Source organism: Pelecanus crispus, chromosome 3, assembly GCF_030463565.1.
Source record: "Pelecanus crispus isolate bPelCri1 chromosome 3, bPelCri1.pri, whole genome shotgun sequence".
Classification (NCBI taxonomy): Eukaryota; Metazoa; Chordata; class Aves; order Pelecaniformes; family Pelecanidae; genus Pelecanus; species Pelecanus crispus.
This window is the reverse complement of record NC_134645.1, coordinates 108,878,420-108,898,164: the sequence shown is the minus strand read 5'-3', so window position 1 is coordinate 108,898,164 and position 19,745 is coordinate 108,878,420. Positions and strand designations below refer to the sequence as shown.

General features: G+C 39.0%; 1 protein-coding gene across 1 annotated transcript in view; it reads left to right on the top strand.

Annotated features, from left to right (window-relative positions):
- The first annotated feature begins 390 nt into the window (after positions 1-390).
- The window catches only part of MYOM2 (myomesin 2), a 74,840-nt gene continuing 55,485 nt past the window's right edge, over positions 391-19,745 (top strand). Inside the window, exons 1-9 of the mRNA XM_075707735.1 lie at positions 391-497; positions 1,548-1,667; positions 3,352-3,490; positions 3,673-3,830; positions 4,717-4,809; positions 13,707-13,795; positions 13,876-13,926; positions 14,211-14,375; positions 18,596-18,757. Of these exons, the coding sequence (XP_075563850.1) occupies positions 391-497; positions 1,548-1,667; positions 3,352-3,490; positions 3,673-3,830; positions 4,717-4,809; positions 13,707-13,795; positions 13,876-13,926; positions 14,211-14,375; positions 18,596-18,757 (1,084 nt within the window). The remainder of the gene's footprint in view (positions 498-1,547; positions 1,668-3,351; positions 3,491-3,672; positions 3,831-4,716; positions 4,810-13,706; positions 13,796-13,875; positions 13,927-14,210; positions 14,376-18,595; positions 18,758-19,745) is intronic.

Sequence of the window (19,745 nt, the reverse complement as noted above, 5' to 3'; positions counted from 1 at the left end):
ATTGCAACAAGGGACAAAGTAAAAGGTTTGAAGAGCAGAGAGCTGAAACACCTAAAAATGCCCAAAAAGCTGTCAAATTTCCATCCCAGGAAATTTCTATGGAGGTATTAAATGACATCGGCAAAGAAGGGGAAAATGATCTGACAAATTCTCTTCTATCTCTATCATCTGTGATTCCATGGCTCACTGTGTGGCTGATAAAATACATCCTGAGGTGCCCATGTATATCACCGATGGCTCTATTTGTCATAAATTGATGGAATTGTAGACATTTATACATGTATACACATATGTGTATGTATGTAAAAATACCAGCCCTAAGTGTCTGAAATATATGGCTAAATGTGATTTCACTGTCTGCAGGAATTACTGATTCTAACAAACTGAAGTATGTCATCAGTAGTGGTGCCATTTTACCAGAGGAGACACAAGCACTTTGATCAGTCCTACCGCAACATTCAGACAAGATATGTACTTGAGGAATATGCAGCAAGAAAGTAAGTGCCATGTATTTTACTTACACAGCATAGAAAGGTTTCTATTTTGGGTAATCAGGTCTTAGAATCAAGATATTTAGCTTCCCCCTCCACCCCCCACCCTCAAAACTGTGATTTATTCAGAATGGTAGGTTTCCACTTCCTTCCTTTGGGATGCTCCTTGTTTGTAGTCTCTCACCAGCACAGATAGACTTTCTAGCTATGTTACAACTCACCTCCACAGACCTTTTAGCTCAGGATCTGTCCTATTTACTACCTCCAAGTTGGAAATCCTTCCTTTTAGGCTCCAGCTGAAACTCTGACTTAAGAGAAATTGCCATGAAATACGTCATATATCATAGAAACAGCCTTTTACCCATTCTTCCATATGACATGAGGATAGCCCATTCTCCTGAAGCTCGCTATTCCTAATTATAGTTCTTGTCACTCAATTTCCTTTTTCTAAAATGAAATAAAGGTTTAACTCCTCTTATGTGAAATTCAGAGTTTTAGCCACAATATACATGTTCTTTGTATCTCAAAGCCTGGAGCTTTGAATCTTTGTTGCTTAAGAATCACTGTTCTTCCTCCTCAGTAATTAAGATGCCTAGGTAGCCTAGCTTAGCCGTCTAGCTTGTCCAGCTTCGCTTTTGAAAGAGGAGAGTTTATGCAGAAAGTTATGTGAAGTACAGAAAGGCAGGAATATTTAGAAACAGGCAAAGTTATAGGGATTCTGTGTGGTTTCTGTATTGGACAGGCAGGTACCCTCGTGGTTCACTGAAGTGCTATCATAGCACTTGAATGATTAGAGACTGCGAGAAGTATAAATTTAATAGAACTGAATGAAATGAAATGCCTAATGATCCCCAATGACAGATGATGGGCGTTAAGCCCTTGAAGGACAAGTGAGAATCAGCACCCTAGTGCAGTTAGTGAGGAATGCAAAGTAGGTTTCTCACTGAACAGTGCTCAGTCATGGTATTCAGCTCATTTAAAGTAATTTCTTTGACTTTTGTGAGTTCATGTTTCAGCAGAATTGCTGGGTTATAACAATGTCTTTTATATTTGAAGGGCTGCTTCCAGACAGGCTGCTTATTATGAATCACCTGGCTTGGGAAAAACGACATGTAGACTCTGTGCCAGGAGGGCACGCACCTTGGCTCATGAAGCAATACAAGAATCCAGGAAAAGGTAAAGCTCTGTTGGTCCCATCTGACCTGTGTTGTGGCTCTGGTCCCATTTAGTATATCTCTTTTGCCAGGGCTCTTCTGAGAGTTGACAAGATTGGAGGCTTCTCAGTCACTGTTTTTCACTAATCTCTTTTGGCTGGAATACTAAATGACTGAGTGTCACTTTCAATCTCATATTTCAACCCAGAGTTCTTCCCTTAATCCCTACTCTGACCCTTGAAAACAGCTTTAAAACAAAAATAATTTAGAATCTGCCTGGGATCCAAAACTTGGTTTTGAGCAGATCTACTTTACTATTCCTGAAATTCTGGTTTGGATCAATTTAAATATTTTGAGTTATTTCTGTTATTTCCTTAATATCAAGAGAGCTTACAGTCACGTCACAGTTACGGCCTCGATATGAAGTCCTATAGTAAATGTGCTGACTGCAATATTCCTGTTAGTGAATTTGACTGTTTCTGCCCTGCCATGCTCCACAATGACTGCACCAAAGACATAGAGAATTTACGTTACAAGAATGGATTCTGCCTTGTTTGTAGAAAATGTATTGTGACAATCATGTACATCCGTATGGTTCTGGTTCTTTGATTGTTTTGAAATATATATCCTAGAAACAGAATGTGCTAGCAAAATCAAACTAATTTGTATAATCTATTTTTTAAAAAAACTGTCTTAAATTTCATCACTATAAAAAAATGCATGGCAGAACAAGGCTGGTATTTAAAGTACATTGAAACGGTGCAAAGATATATTTTTAAAATACCAGACAAATAACGTCTTGATCTACTGTTCACTGAATTTCATGCATGCATTCTCATTTGCTTCACGGCATGTTGGGTTATGCTTTAAGAGTCTTGCCATATTCTATAATGACAGCCATGTTAGAAATTTCTGATATTCAGCTCTTTTCTTTTGTCCTGTTGGCAAGGCAAAGAGTAGCATAGGCTGCTTACTGAATCAGCATGAATGCAGGAGCTTGGGCTAGCTGCTCCTAAAAACATTTATGAGGTGATTTTGTTTAGAAATTCTGAAAAATCTGTGGAGATAGATTTTCAAGGACCAACCCACAAATTTCTCAAAAAGTTGTCTTTTCCTGGTAGTTTCTATAATAACTTCCTGCTCACTCTTGTCCAAGGGCAGCTTAGCTTTTTTGCATGCAGCGTTTCATCAAATCCTCGTGAACTCCTCGGTCTGTATCTTTCAGGTGAGGTCAGCTGATACAGCCCATGGAGCTAGCAGAGCTTCCCAGGTGCTAGAGACAAGGGTATACCACAAGCAAGGCCCAACTCTTATCAGGGTGTGAACAGGCACAGAACATGCCTTCACTCTTCTGCCTTCTTGTGTCCATGGGAAGGAAAATTAGAGGCCAGAGGGAAGCCAGGAAGGTTCTTGATCTTGATTACCAGAGGACTAAGACTGTGGGGTGTCACGTCAACGTGACCACGTCAGCTTTCAAGACCTGAAGCTATGACACCACATATACAGGGGAAAGAAAATGAAGGAAAATTCATATTAATTTCACATGCTCATTAGGATAGGTAGATAGACTCTAAGAAAACTTCCTAAACTAGATTTTACATCTTGCTGATATGGTTTCAGAGCCCTCAGTTGCCTAATGTGTACGAGTGACAACCTTAAAGCTTCATGTTGGTTACACTTACCTGATATTTTTTCTTGTCCTACAGGACTCATGAACAAAAATCTCATGCAAGTGACGAGAAAAGGATCCGTTTTGCCAGTGAGTTGTCTGCTTTGGAAAAAGAGATTCACACAGCCAGACACCGTGCTAGAGAACATCTGGATAGACTTACTATACAAAGGATGGTACAGTGCTGAACATTTTTGTTCCTACCTAAGCAGAATTATAATATATACTGAAATTTAGGCCTGCGTTTCAAATACCAACAGTGACTTAGTATCTTCTAATTTTATGGATTTAAGATTAGATCTTCTACCTCATTTGAGTCTGGTGCTAGATGCTTCTTTTCTTTTCCTGTGTTTAATAGGTAGAAGAAAACATGGCTCTGGAAAGACATGCTTTTGAGGAAAGTATAAGTCGAGCTCCTGAAATTCTAGTGCGCCTGAGGTCTCACACTGTCTGGGAAAAGATGTCTGTGAGCCTTTGCTTCACTGTACAAGGATTTCCCACTCCTGTTGTACAATGGTAAGAGACTGGCCTTTCCTAGCCCTCTAAAAATGTTGTTAAGCTTTTTTCATTTGGAAGATATGACATAACAGATAAGTGTCACATGCATAATGGCTATGTTAAACCCCCTTTATAATCCTCATAGATGTCCTGGATAGTAGCAGTTGATACTGCAGTGGAAGGAGTGGTAGGACAGCTTGCTGAATGGCCCTGTGCAGTGTGAGAAGCAAACTCGAGTATTTCAGAAGGCAGACTGTGGAAGCCATTCCAGTATTTCTGGCTATTGAGTTCCCTGATGATGAAGTAGCACATGACAAAATACACAGAGCTCCCAGGCTACTTGCTAAGTCTGGGTAAACTTGCACAGCGCCATTGTTGTCATGGGCTGTATCCATGTTCACTTTGTGTCAGTCTCTGTTGAGGTGGCCAGTAGTGTAACACCCCTGAAGCTGCCCTCCTCTCTAGACAAGTGCTGTCCTGTATATGAGAGCCCCAGGCTGGACTGTGAAGATCTAACCTGAGGCACAATCCTGTTCCTGCTTCCCTTGTTTGTGCCAAAGTGCTTTACTGTGCTCCGAGACAAAGTTTGCTTACCACCTTGTGTCAGGGCTAGTGGACCAGAAAGTTCAAGTCACACGCCAACTTCTCTCTACTTCACTGCCTGCTCTTCTGGTTTGGGTGCACATGTTCTCTTTCCACTTTCTTAATGCAATGATGGTCCCCCTTTGCCTTCACGGCCCAATGTGTATCTAGCCTTACATACTGCAAAATACTCTGTACAGGTAGAGAAGATTTATAGAGAGAGCTCAGATGATAGTAAATGGTATTTGGATGTAAAAATCTACTAAATTAATGCAGTGAATAGTAGCTGATATTAATGAGTTAATTTTTTCTTGATTGTCAGGTACAAAAACGAGGAATTGATTACCCCTGCAAGTCATCCAGCAAAGTACAGAATTGAAAGCAAATATGGAGTACATGTGTTGCATATAAACAGGTAGATTATTCTGGGGAATGCAACAGTTTTTTATGCTCTACACAGAGTATTTTATATCAAATGCAATTAAAAATTCATACAAAGGCTGCAAGAGTTGTTAAATTCAGCACACTTCTCTGTTGGTACTCACATTTAGGCTAGAGAAGGTTCAGTAAGTAGCTAGATATTAGATCATGAAAATGAAATGAAAAATTAGATATTTCTGCTATTTAACTCCAGCAATCTACCAGACAATAGAAAAAAAGAGGTAAGTAGCTGAAAGAATGGTAGTTCCTTTTTTATTAGAATTATCTCTTCTCAGCATTCAAAGTGGAAAATTGTCTGTGTATTTTATGTTGTTGCCATGATGAAGGTCTATAAGGTGAGCAAAAATTGAGCTGGTCAAGGCAAGGATACCCAGCCATCAGTATTTTTTTTGCTATATGTTAGGTTCTGTTTTTTGTTCTCCAAAAAGTAAGGAAGTGTAATTTTTTTTTTTAAATGTTTTAATTTTATTAATTTTATTAATTTTATTTTTCAAATGATGTTAACCTTGTGGTATAGAAAATGCCTGGGTAGAACAGCTTCCCAAAACTAATCCCGTGCTGTCCTAAACAATTGAAATATTTCATGTCACAAGTGACTTGCTGCAAGCTTTTTTTTCAATATATAAAACCCCAAAGAAAAATGAGGACATGACTGTGGTATTTAAAAAGAAAATTAATATCTAGAGCAGAGACACAAAACCTCCCTTTTTTAATTTCTCTGGAACATGAGCATCAGCTGTGCTGAAACAGCTGGAATATTTGTGGCTAATGCTTGACTAGCCAAACATTTTGTCTTCTGCCCTGTCTCCATCCATCAGCGGTGGAAGCAGCCCTGAGCACAGCCTTGTGGCATTAGTACAGAAAACAAGTGCATCACTCCTTCTGCTTTCGGGAAGGACCACTTGCCTTTGTCTTCCTGCAACAAAGTCCAGCCCAACTTTCCACCTTTCCATAGCTCAGGATGGGAGAAACGTATCCCTGTACAGAAGCAGTCAGCAAGAACCACTATGCTGTTGATCTTTAAGGGATGCTTTGCAAGGAGTAGCAGTACTTATGAGTACTTCTAATATGCTCACAGTCTTCTACCCCCAGACTATGGGTAACTTGCTGAATGCTCTCTGTATCCATGAGGTGTCTCAACACAGCTGATTCTTCCCACCAACATTACTTCTGGAGATGAGAGTAGGAGGTTAAAAGGTAAAAACAGGTTGTCTTCCTGCAATCCCTTGCAGCAGGGAAAATGGAAAATGCTCTCCTTTGTCTGGATGTGTGTGAGTGACAGTCAGGAGATGAAACTTTGGTGACTTCCTGCTGGTGAGTGATGGTGACTGTGTTTATTTCCCTTGGCTAGTGTCCATGGGCAGCTGCTTGGTGAGTCCAGGTGCTGGATATGCAGTATATAGGTTCCTTTTTATGACATTTTGGGAGTAAATGGCTTTTTGAAGAAATGAGAATCAGTGTTGATGCTGCTTTCTGAGCATCTGTAAGCATCAGGCTGAAGGGTACTAATGGCTTACATCCCCTTGGTGACTTTTTTTCTCTTTCCTGTGCCAATTATCTGTTGTGTAGACACCATACACAATCAGCTTTGCAAGTGTTCGGACCCAGCCATTTTTATTTGGACATACCACAGAGTCATTTATTGGCACCCACTGAGGTTCCCACACCCACCCATCACCACCCACTGTTTACTAGTCCCAGAGCTGTACGTATCCATGCAGACTCCCTTGCGTTCAACCAAGCTGCCACCTTCAGAGGCTGTTGCTCCATTTCTCTTTCATTTTGTCTGGCAGTACGGTCTTTTTGCTACCTAAAGATGCCTGGCTGCTCTCCTACAGGTTTCCCTTCTCCTCTTAAAAGAATACTGGGGGATTGTAGATGCAGAGTTATGACTTTTTTACCATAGATTTATACAGTTTATTAAATTAAAATTTCTAACCTTAAATTTATTTCTTTATTTCTAATCTATTTTATTTCAAAACTTGACCATCAGCCATATTTTCTGTCCCAAAAGACAGAAAATCAACATGCAGGAAATGAAAGAATGTTTTGATAGTGCATTACTAATATTAGCTGTTTCTTGTATTGAAAACAATGGACATAGAGGTAGTGGTTAAAATTTATATATCATTAGTGTTTTTATACAACCATGTATCAGTTAACTCTGGATCTTCCATACATATCCTTGTGCATATATATTTGGAGTATTATTTTTTTTTCTGGGAAGTAGAACCATTGGGATTTTCTACCTATCCACTTCTGTGCTCTTCTCAGCTGTTCATACCAAAGTGCTGAGCGGCATGTCATTTGATCCGCAGCCACTCAGAATGGCCTTGGAATGTCTTGGCTTCATTCTAGCTCTTCAGTGAAGCTCGGGGAGTGAACTTTTCCTTCTGATGCAAGTGTGATATTTATTCCTATGAGTATGCCTTGATCGCAGTGGAAAAATTCTTGAGGCACCAGAACAAGAACGTCACCTTGTCATCTTAAAGTAGTAACTGGACACAATTTCATCCCCCCCGTTTGCTTTCTTCCAGGGCCCATAAGCCTATACAGTAACCAGATCATTTTCATTTTTCTGTCTTATATTTTTATGATGCTTTGTGCTCAATTTACCACATTTTCTGCATGCATTCAATGCTATCATTATCATATAGTGCTGCTTTCTTGCTCCTTTTAGGCTTCTTCAGTTGGGAGCTTGAGCTCAAGGTCTCCCTTGAGCAATAACGAAAATGGGTTTGGAGTATTTTTTGCACATCTTGTAATTATAGGAGAAGAGATATTGCCAGCCTGCACTGGGGTAGTGGTTCATCTCATCTTTCATCTCACTTCTGACAGGTGATTCAGAGGAGACTGTGGGACTCCTCTGAGGGAAAGCTAGCAGTAGTTGAAGTGATTGATACATGTCTGAGAATGTGAGGGTTTGTTTAAAATGTATTTCTTTATCCCACCTAATTTAACTATGGATAGGCACATAATACAAGAAAAGATTTCTATATTAGAGGTAGTCAAGATGAGGATGCCCTGTTGCTTTATAGCATAGCTGCAAAATATTTTCTGCTTTAGTATATATCTTAATAATTAAAAATCATAACATTTTGAATTTCTTAATTGCTACTATTTGTTTAGCAACAGGTTTTGGGTTTTTTATTTGTTTACTGTGATGCGTCCTTAAATGAATCACTTAGCTTTATGCAACTGTGAATGGCTACATTACATTTCCTGATATGTTGGCTGAGGAATAGAGGGGACAGCAGTGTGCTCCTGGCTGGGGGGCATTCCTGACCCTCACCCCTCAGTGAGCAGGCAGGTGAGCTGATGTGGGCTGGATGGCAGAAGGAGCAGGGAAGAAACTTTGATTTTCCAGAACTCTGTCAGTGTGATGTGGCTGCACAGTCTCACCTATACAGGGCTTAAAGTTTGGCAGTATTTTGTCTTTTATCAGGGCCCTCTCCTGTTTCATTAAGTCATCGCTTAAGAAGTGCTTGTAATTGCAGCAGAAAAGGTTTGTGGTTGCATCAGCAAAAATGTGTTGCAGAGCCAGCAGAGTGCAGTGTAATACCTGCTGCCAGGAGGCAGAGCTAGCCCTGATCAGGCACTCAGCTCCTCAGCACCGCCAGCATTGCTTTAGCAACAACAAAAAAAGCTTAAAAATTGAATGAACCTTCTCTCCTAACTATTCTCATTTAACAAATGACACTGTGCAGTCAGTACAGCACTATTTATTTTGATTAGGCACAAAAGGCTTGAGATGATTTAATCTGGAGAGGTAGAGAGTGAGGCCTGCCCTTTCGCTGGAGGTGGAAGCAGTGCAGAGTAGAGGCATTGCGGCAAAGGCAGTCCTCTGGCAGCGCCTTTGAGCTGTATAGGGTGGATCAGGTGATAAACTGCAGCTCCCAGGGTTTCACAGGTATGCGGTACCATAGGCAGCACGGTGTACTTCTGCTCTTCTTTCCGTGCTGAAAGGCAAACAACCACCCTCAAATGAAATGGTCTGTGATCTTCTGACCTGTCAGTCACGGTCCCCCGTAAGCTGCAATAGTTGGGAGCTTGAGGAAGTGGCCACCTCGTAACAGAGGTCCCCTCCTCAGTAAAACCAAAACCCAACCAAACAAAAAAAATCAGTCAGGTTCAGTCTGACTGGAGATTCAGTACATGAGATGGTATATTTCCACATTTTGATGTCATATAGCCATAACACTGAAAATTTTGTCATTTGAATTCAAAGGAGGCAATTTTAACTCTGTCTAATTTACTACATTCTGCTTCCTGTTCTTGACATGCACTGAATTGTGTTCCAATTCAGGCAAAAATGTTATTTCACTCTTAACTCCTGTGTTTAAATCTACACTAGGCAGATGGATGAATATATGCATTTTAAACAGATGTATCTGCCTGGGGAATATTCCCCGCACAAACATTAGCGCTTCAGAACCTCATGTGGATTCAGGGCAATTTAATTTTCACAAAAATTATTAATACCTTGGGACAGATCAGCTCTGCACTCACACTTCATGCTATCTAAATGTACTCTATGCATATTTTATCTGACCTTTGTAAAGGTTGGAAAACACGTTCTCCATCACAATGCAAGAATAACTGTTGGAGAGACCACACCTTGCCTCCTGGGTACTTCAAATATCATTTTTAACTGGTCTTGACTCAATGCACTTTACTGTGCCACTTAGGAAATCCAGGGGTTTTAGCATACAGGGAAGTAGATAGTCTCCAGGACAATCCTCAGTCTGAGTATTACCTGGCACAAAAGGAGAGTCAACACCTTATGTGACTTGCCATCCTGCCCAACTTTCTTCAAAGTGTATATTAAACAAATGGGCTGTGTAGCTCTTTCCCACTAACCCCGTACACTTCCGATACCAGATTTGAAGGCAGTCCAATGAGTACTAGGCTATCTAAGTTGCTTTGATTTATCTCCTGGAGAGACAGGTGAGATGTTGTAGCAAGAAATTGTAAGATGCCTTCAAAGCAGTGACTTCCAGAAAATGGGTAGAGTTGTTAGGACCTCTTAAATAGCAGAAAGTGCCTGGACTGGGGAATTGTTACCTGTATGTTCATAATAACTGTAAGTACCTTGTTTCTCTTCATAAACCCAAAGCATGTTGTAAGAACATGGTCAGTCATTTGGTCAGTAACTTCTTTCTTTTGTTGTCCCTGAGAAAATTAATTCTCACTCCACCACTAACTTCTGTCAAAGAGTTGCTTTCAGACATTGAACTTTTGGGGCTGAAGAAACAACCCTTTTGTGAATCTTCTGTCTGTTCTAGAGACTTTTAGGATCATATTCTGTTTTGTCTACTTTGGAGACTGACAAATGGGAAAATCTCATCAAGAGATCTATTTTGCTATTCCTTAAGAGAGAGCAAGGCTATGGGGAGGGGATCGAGATGAACACAGATATATATCCATTTGGAAAGTCAGTCGGGTATCTGCTATTCTGCTTCTTCATTTTAGGGAGACAACTTTGCAGTACTTACACCCCTAAATTTCTGATGCTTTGAGTGGTCAAGCACAGACTGGGGCCTTGCTTTTGTTCAGGACACACGTTTCTGTAATTTCTGGATTATTTTCATGCCACCTTGTGGTTAATGGTAAATCACTCTTTAGATCCTGAATCCTGTGTAATTCTTAGAGACATGAATTCCTATTGACTGTTTTATCTGTTTTGATGGAAAATGATGCCAACACTGAAAACAGATGATGACTATTTTAAAGTGATAGTTAATCAGAGTTAACCTCAGTTAAGATATACTGTTATTTTATCCTTGTTGTCAACACTCTGTAACAACAAGAAGATGTTAAAGAGCAGTTAAGCTGGATTTGACAGAAGCAAAGCAGCCTGAAGTAATGCTTTGCTTATGCGAGGGAACAGCCTAATACAGCAATGGTGGGGTAGCGTTCATCACTCAGTTATGATATGGGTGCTGTAAGCTGCCTAAATCATGTCCAGCCCACCGTTGAATCAGCACCTCATCAGCAACCGCAGCATGGCTCCCCCAGCACATACCCTGTCAGATGTAAGTATGCACCAGCCTCCTGGAGGGTCTGGCATATACCTGCCACTGGTGCTTAGGAACTGCACTTCTGAAATCTGCTTGCCATAGCAAATTAAACATATCCTCTGCCACAGTGGCCTCCTGGCATGGGATGGACTAATTCTCTTGTCCTTTAGGACAGGGCAGCTACACCCAGACTGTTTTCTGGGAATGGACCCTTGCTATCTCCTGACCTGTGTCCGGGAATACTTTTGGAGACCTGACACACACCAAGGCATGCCAAGGGCTTTTCTAACACACCAGCACTAGAGTGATCAAGATCCAGTTTCTGGGGATGTTACCTAACACTCTTTAATTTACTAATACATAATATATGCTATTAAATATAATATGTACTATATACTGTTTACTGTATACTCCATATATCTCCTTAAAGTAGGGATGTAGTGCAGAGTGATGGAAACACCTTACAGTTCCAGTACAGTCAGTTCTGCAATGCCCCTTCTTGTAAGAAATTTTTGAGATGCCTCATTTGTTGTTAGCCTGTTTCATTACAGCAAGACCCTGTACTGGGCTGTGAGAAATGTATGAATTATATACATTTCAGTATAGGGACATTAAAACATGTCTTAGGAAAGAAGTCTGCAGTTTTACTGCAGTTTTGCCTTGCTTTTGGCATTTTATCACCTAAATGTTAAATAGTGTGAAACTGGGATAGTAAAAAAAATCATTCTTGTTTTTAAGAATTTGGTGCAAAGAAATGTCATCAAGTCTGACAGCCTTCAAGCAAGTCCAGAATCAGTTAAGCTTTATATAGATCTGTGAACAGGTATTGGCATTTTTTAAAGCCTTCCTGAAAGCAACAACAGAAAAATGTTGAATAATATCGAGCTTAGCATTTCAATTCTTTTAAACTGTTTTTCAGACTTACTTTGCCTAGCCATACTGCAGTAGGGTGCTCAAGGGCTTCATACCCAACTGCAGGCTTTTTGGTTAAGTGGCCTAATCTTATGACTTACGCCTTTGATAATTAATGGTATGATAAACTTTGTATTTTACGGCTTTATTTTGTGAAATGTGTGGCTAAAGATTAGCCTCCAGGAGGAGCTGTTAGTCCTGTATGTTTAGAGAGGTAAGTCTCAATTTAATAGAGCTTTCATCAGGTTGTGTTTTAGACATCACTGTGCAGATAGTATCACCTTTGTGATATGACACTGTCCAGAATATATGCAAGGGCTGAAAAATAAGTGTCTGATGTGCCCGTCACAGGTGCTACATACCCCCAAACTGGCATCTTTTTATGCAATTTACATCAAACACTTTTACATATTCTTTCTTCTCTCACACCTGGGATATATGACCTCTTAGAAGGCAAGTGCAACCAGAATTTCATCCCTTTCATCTGGCAGTTGCCAAGAAGATAGAGATTTGTTCTTCTGAGAAGAAACTAAATGCATGCATGTAGAACATGGAATGTCATCACTGGAAATTTCAGAGTGGCCTCCATTAAATGCACTACTAAATGAACAACACAGAAGCAGGATTTAATTGTGTGTGTTTCAGACAGCACTCTGATTAGCTGATGGCTCAACCTAATAGAAACTCCAAGAAATAAAAAAATCAACAATTTTGTTTGACAGACATATTGTAAAATACCTGGCTAATGGAAAAGTTCAAGAAAAAATACTGAATTGGACCAAACCCAGTTTTATTCATTCAAACCCAAAATGTTTTATTTCATATTAGAGTCTTTAGTATGTTTCTGAAAACAAAGCAGAAGTAAATGCTGAAATAATTTTTTAAATTAAAATATTCATTCTGAAGTGTAAAAGTGAAATATTCTGCCTTTTTCAGAACTCTTCCTTCATCTGAACTAAGTTCTTTCAGCAAAATGGAGGAAATCTCCTTCTACCCAAATCTGCATTACCAAAATATTTTTAACTTTTTCTAGTCTGTAGTCAGTTATATTTATATTTATTAGAAATATAGCAAATAAATTTACTTAATCTGTAAATTTGAGTAATTGCACCAAAAATATATATGCGCACATAGTTTAGTTTCCTTTCCTTTACTTCAATTTTATGTCAATAGTTCTTCTCCTGACTGACCCTATTTTAAATAAGAAAAGAACTGGGACATCAAAGTTTGTACCTGTACCTTAACATCTGGCCATATATATGCTAATGTAACTTCTTCTTCAAGGAATGATGTAGTAAGCGAGACAATCCATCACTGGGTCTTGTTTTACATGAAGTAACTATTTTTTGCTTTATTTTTCACTACATTGTCCTTGCATAATAAATATCTTTTCTCATTAAAAAATATATCAAGCTGAAGCATTTATGGCCATAAACAATTTTGGTCATTGTCCCTGTTTTTTTATCATTTCCTCTGGACTGCCTAAGAGATATGAGAGAGGCAAAAAATGCCAGTATATCTGCCTGCTGGGAATAGCCATAGAAGGAGGAATCTCTGCAAGCATCACATGTACATGTTCTTCCATGTCTCTTTCTTAAAATATGTGGCAGAAGGGCAAGATGGATTAAGGAAGAAGGTTACATACAGAAAGGGAATAGCCAGACTGGCATCCTCCAGCTATCTTCTTTTGATCATTCTCTAAAGGTCATTTCCAGTTTGCTCAAGTTAACACAGCCTGCACATTAAGCTGTGATAAAACCGCAGTAAAAAACAGTACCAGCTCCTGATCATCTTTCATCAACATCTTGCACTGTGTGACACTGCCAAAGAGCTTTATAGACCTTCCTCGGGGTTGATGTAGCTTGGTTTGTAATATCAATCATTAAAGGAATTTGTATTTGCGTAAAGCGTCATCTGTTTTCCTCCTTCCCCTTTTCAGAGCTGATTTTGATGATTCTGCTACCTATTCAGCAGTTGCAACAAATGTCCATGGGCAGGCATCAACTAATTGTGCTGTGATTGTGCGAAGTAAGTCCTACTTCATGATTAAAACAAGAAATAAATATCACGCTCATGTCATTGAGTGTTTATTGTATATTTGTTTATAGGGTTCAGAGGGGATGAAGAGCCTCACCCAGCTGGGATAATGCCCTTCCACTGTAAGCATTTTTTTCTTTTTGCTTAGATAGTTTATGTACTCTTATTATAAGAGTAATGTTTTACAGATGAGAAAATTTGATACAACTTGCTTCTTCTGGCTTTGCTTTCTAAGCATGCAGTTACAATAGGAGCTGTCCAGATGTTTTTGCTTTCCCAATTGCATTTCTAGATCAGCATACAGTATTATAGAGAGCTCCATCTCCTGTTCAGATCAGACAATAATCTGTTTGTGCCAAGTACAATTTACTTATACTCAAGAATGTTTTCATTTTCTCATGCATAGTGCCTCTGTCGTATGATGTTTGTTTCACCCACATTGATGTCCAGTTTCTGGAGAAGTTTGGAGTCACCTTTGGAACTGAAGGTGAAACACTGACCCTGAAGTGTTCTATGTTGATCACCCCAGACCTGAAAAGACTACGACCTCGTGCTGAGTGGTATAGAGATGGTAAGTTAGTACATTGAATAGAAGCTACCTGGAGAATGCTGGAGGAAACACCAAGGACACAGATCAGGATTAGAACATGAGATTCTCAGAATCAAATTTGGAACAGAGAAAACAAATATCTTTAGTTCGATTTTATAGACCTGCACTGTCTTTCCATTAAGTGACTTGGTCAACCTTTTCTTGAGCACACGTATACAGCAACAGGAGGTAATCTCATATTATCTAATAACACAATAGTTAGAACATTTACTGACTAGGTGGAGATCCAAACTCACAACCTAGATTTGGCCATGATTTATAACTGAATGCTGTGACCACTGAGCTGAAGGGTAGTCACAAAGCAGTAAATTAAAGTTTGAAACACCAAGGTGTGGGCATGGGCCTCCACTTCCATTTTGCTCCAGTATGTATTGTGAATTTTATATTAAAATCAATATAATGTATAGTTCAGAAATACACGAGCCAGGCCTGAAACACATGCCTTTAAGGGCCATGTTGGTAGGTTGCTTTCCTGTCTTTTTTCAGTGAAAAACTATGCTATGCCAAGTGAAGTGGTCTTACCTGGAAGTACTGAAAAAAAGGTCATTGAGGCATATAATGTACTCTGGTGGCTGGTACACAAACCCTGCATGAGTAGTGTTTGTTCACCACACCAAAAAATGGTCTTGAAATATAAAACTAACTACTTAAAGTTTAATGGATATCAGACTATTGTAGATATTTAGCTCACCACTTTTCACCAACCACAATATCTGTGCAGGATTCTGAAGTAAATATTCTGCCTGAGGATTTAAGGAAAGCCTTAGTTATTTGTGAATGGTGAGACCTTTTCCCAGAGGGACCACATTTGAGAATGGTGGACTCCCAAGACTGATGTTTGCACTGATCCCAGGCAAGCTGGCAGAAATTTCCATAGCTGACAAAATGTGGTGCATAAACTAAGGAGTGACAGTAAGATCAATAAGGCAGTCAAGAAAATTCAGGATTAGGAAAATCAGAAAAAGGATGCTTTTATTGCTGCTAGTTTTGCCTTTTGTTTCATGTACATCTTAGTTTTAAAAAGATTTGCATCTGATCCTTCAGGGAACAGACCGCTACTTACTGTTTAATTCCTATTTGTCACTGTGCATACTTCATTGTGATGGAAATGTTAGATGTTACTAAAACAAAAAATATGAAATAGTAAAAATGGCTTTTTTGTTTGGTGAATAACCTAAAATCTAAGGCTCATCCTTGAACGCAGATTCTATACGCTGAAGTGTACAAGGATTTGTAATCACTATAAGTAATTGCTCACCTCACTCTGAGGTGAGCCATCAGTTTCAATGGTACCTTTGCTTTGTCTCCTACTGGGCCCAGTTCTTCAAGGTGCTAAACCTCTGAAATTTTGAGTTTGGAACTTCAGCTATGATGAACTGCTAATTTTCAAGGGATGCCCCATATTGTTCCATTCTTCATCCAACATGAATTGTCCTTGCACTATGGATAGGTGAACAAAAGCTTATGGGCCTTTCAGTTTAACCCTTCATGATTCCAAGATAATTCCCTCTTGATATGTAACAATATTATGCTCTTTGTTTCCCCCCTTATTTGACTTAAGTTTACATTCCCTGTGAAAACCTGAGATGAAAACTTGGTCTTTTTGAAGCCAAAGTTTGGTTTTTGCTAGTGAGTCAGAGAGGCATTCATCCCATTGTTCTACTTATGTTACAGGAGATAAGATGATATAAACAAGCTTAGAGTTTTCCTTCATTGCACATACATGGATCACAATATTTCCAAGAGGTGTACAGAACATGTTCCTAAACATAGCAGGAATTCATGCACTATGAACCTTTGCTATGAGCTACAGTGCTCTGTGTTGAGTGGGAGGCAATGCATAAATATAAACAATGAGAAGGTTAATAATTTGTTTAACATCATGCTTTAGATGTTCTGGGTTTTTTTGAGACGTAATACTTAATTCTACTCTTGCATTAAGACAAACTATATTTTTCCTAAAATTTTTCAGTTTGTGTTAATCAAATAGTAACAACTAAAGCCCTGAGATGGATATGTATGATTTACTTCTAATAATTATACACAAGAGGAACATGTGTTTATCCAGCATTAATAAGCTTCAAGCAAGTGAACCTTATTGAGGATGTCTACTAGACTCCTAGGGGCATATAAGTCAACTGAACCAAATCCTCTAAAGTGGTTTGGGATTTGACAAACATGAATATGATGTCTCTAATTCGTGGCCCACTTAGAACAATTTAAGATACTGAAAGAAGTAAATCAAAATAGTACTTCAGGAATGTTTATCTCATCTGGATGTGAGTTCAGCTGGTAACAGGAGCTTTCTGTTATCGGTCTCTAACGTAATATAAACATTATAAAGCTACATGCACCAGCATTCTGCAGCCATTTATACTGTAATCTAGAATAAAATAATTGAATTCAGAGGTAAAAATCATGGAGTGCAGAATTTAGCTAAAACTTCAGCAGACTAAAATACGTGATGAAAAGAAGCTTCAGTATATACTCATTCCCCACTCTTTATATGAATTTTCAGCAGAGTAACATTTTAGGAAAATTATCTCATGTGCTGAAAACAGCATGTGAGGATCGGGTCACACTGCTTCCAAGGGTTAGTCTCCTGCAGGTTCGTTCTTTGGTAAATTGTGGGAGAAGTGACAGAGCACAACACATGAATAGACTGGGAATTTGAATGCAGTAGTAGACACTGTAATCGTAACATTATTGTGAGTCATCCATCCAGACTGCATTAAAACAGAGAGCTCCTGCTTTCTTAGGACATCTAGTGGGTCTTTGTCCTTGTGTGAAGAAGTTTTTATGCTCTTACCAAACATGACTGCCTCTGAAGTTTCTGGTCTCAGGTACACATAAAGGGTGGAAATGGATGATTCTGGCCCTAATAGACAATACAGGCTTGCCTACAGTTTCTATATATTCAAACTATAGTGTCTACCATTCCACTCAAGCTTAGAGTCTAAATAAGTGACCTGCTTTTCAGAGGTGCTGGTCACTCAACTTTGTTTTTTCTTCAGAATTTTCCACAGAACTCATGCAGTGGTTAAAGTTTCTAGGTGAAGGCATTTTCTGATTTCATTTAAAGTACTTCATGTCTCTCTACACAAAGTCTCAGTACCATTGTGACATGCATGACAGAAAGGGGAGATGCAGATTTTCTAGGTAAGGATCTCATGAGTAAGGATCTCATGGGAAGGAATGTGACTGAACTTACTTTGTATGCTTCTCAGAAAACAGCTGTATGCTTAGGTGATTATGCAATTTACTGCTGTAAGTTTTAGTACTGTGTATCTTCCAGATGCTTTATTACCTGAATGTGTGTCATTTTTAATGCCTTCTTATGCAATTCAGCTGGTAGGTGGGAAAACTGATTCCTTTACAATTGTTTGAGTGTCTGCTCCAAAGTGTATTTAAGCAATAGAATAGTAAACATTTATAGATATTCAGCTCCTTTAAATACAGTTCTGCTGCATTGATTACAATAAATTAGTATGAAATAGGTCTTAGGGAGTTAAAAAATAAAAATAATCCAATCAATTATTAAAAAGGGTGATATGAGAAAGTCCCTTAGCTAGCATAAAATATCCTGCTCATTCTCTTGCTCTGATTTCACTAGGCAATCAGATTAATTTGCATTAATCATGGGTCACCACCTCTCACCTGTGAGAGATTTAAATTTAATTTTATTCACTGCTCAACAGGCATGCCTTGAAGATTTAAATTTAGTGTATATTTATATCAGTCTTCAGATTAAACTGAAATCTGGTCTTTAAACTTGGAGAAAGAAATTGAGTAATCTGATGATTGACCTGAACAGGTAGCAAAACTTATTAAAAATGAAACAAAGTTCCACCCTGCATTCATTACAGGGTATGGTAGGTTTTCATACCATTGTTTCTAAATGTGGATAATATTTTTCTCTGTCAATGTATTAAAAATTGTACTGATGGAAATTCTGTTGTTGGCACTGCATAGGATAGTCTGAGACCTCATATTCTCTAAAATTCACTGATGAAATAAGTTTAGAGACATGCAGCTTACTCTCTCTAGAGTTTTCATAGCATCAACGCACCATCACTCTGAATAAAGCTGGCATAAAGGTTAGTTGATTAGCACAGAGCTGCACTAGGACGTAGGTTGTTCCAGCCAGCATAGTAACATGTCTGATGGGTGTTCTTTTCCAGATGTGCTGATAAAGGACTCCAAGTGGACAAAGCTGTATTTTGGAGAAGGCCAGGCATGTCTGTCCTTTACCCATCTGAACAAAGATGATGAAGGTTTATACACCCTGCGCATGGTTACAAAAGGTGGAGTGAGCGAATACAGTGCATACCTGTTTGTCAGAGGTAAACTTTTCATCTATTTCTTGGTGAGAAATTAAAAAGAACAGTAGAAAGATTCGTTTTATTAAATAATCCCATGTATTGACTGAAGTACAAAAGAAATCCAGCCTTGTGGTATTTCATAGTAATTCAATTTATATAGTAGCCTGTGCTAGAAAAAACAGTCACCTTAGATGAATGGGGAGCTTCAAGAGGAGAATGCTTCTGAGGATGTTTTCTTCCCTGTAGAACAAGAGAAATCATTCTTGTGAAGAAACAGCTTGTTTCTTTCTCTGCCACCTCCTTTCCCAGTAGGAAATAAACATCTTTGCATACTACCAGTCCTCACGTGATGGTTTCAGCTCTAGAGGTTGCCAATGTGAATGAGCCTTGTTGGGCATTCTCATATCCTGTGCCTGACCTTAGGAGGAAGCACAGAAGAAAGCAAAAGAAATATTCCCACCAGTCAGTCATCTCAATAATCAGAGAAAAGAAACAAAGAATTTAGCTCACTGAAGAGCCACAGTTTTCACAAGGGATATAGATAAAAGGAGGTAAATGCATCAAAATAGAATAAAGGTCAGAGTTTACCCTCACATTTGCATGCACAACTCTCAGTGAAGTGAGAATGAGCATCCACACGCACGTATGAGCAGAACTGAGTTTTCACTTTTTTTTTTTTTCATTGAAAGATGAAAATATCTCTGGCTGAGCAGTTCTTTCACTCTCTGTAGAGAGTGAAATACATTAAATCCTTGATGGTAGCAAACTGGAGCAGCCCCACTGAAGCTATTGGAGTTGTATTAATTTTAAACCTTGCTCTTCTTGGAAATGTATTGGAACATGCGTGTCTTGCTGAAGTGTTGTCCAGAGAGTTTGTGTAGGATGGAGGGACATGAATGTTTTTTTAGGGGGTTGAGATCCATCTTCCTCACAGGACTAGTGCAAGGGCTTCATGAGCTTTGCAGTATGTCCTGAACAAGCCACTCTGCCACCCTGATCTCATTGGAAA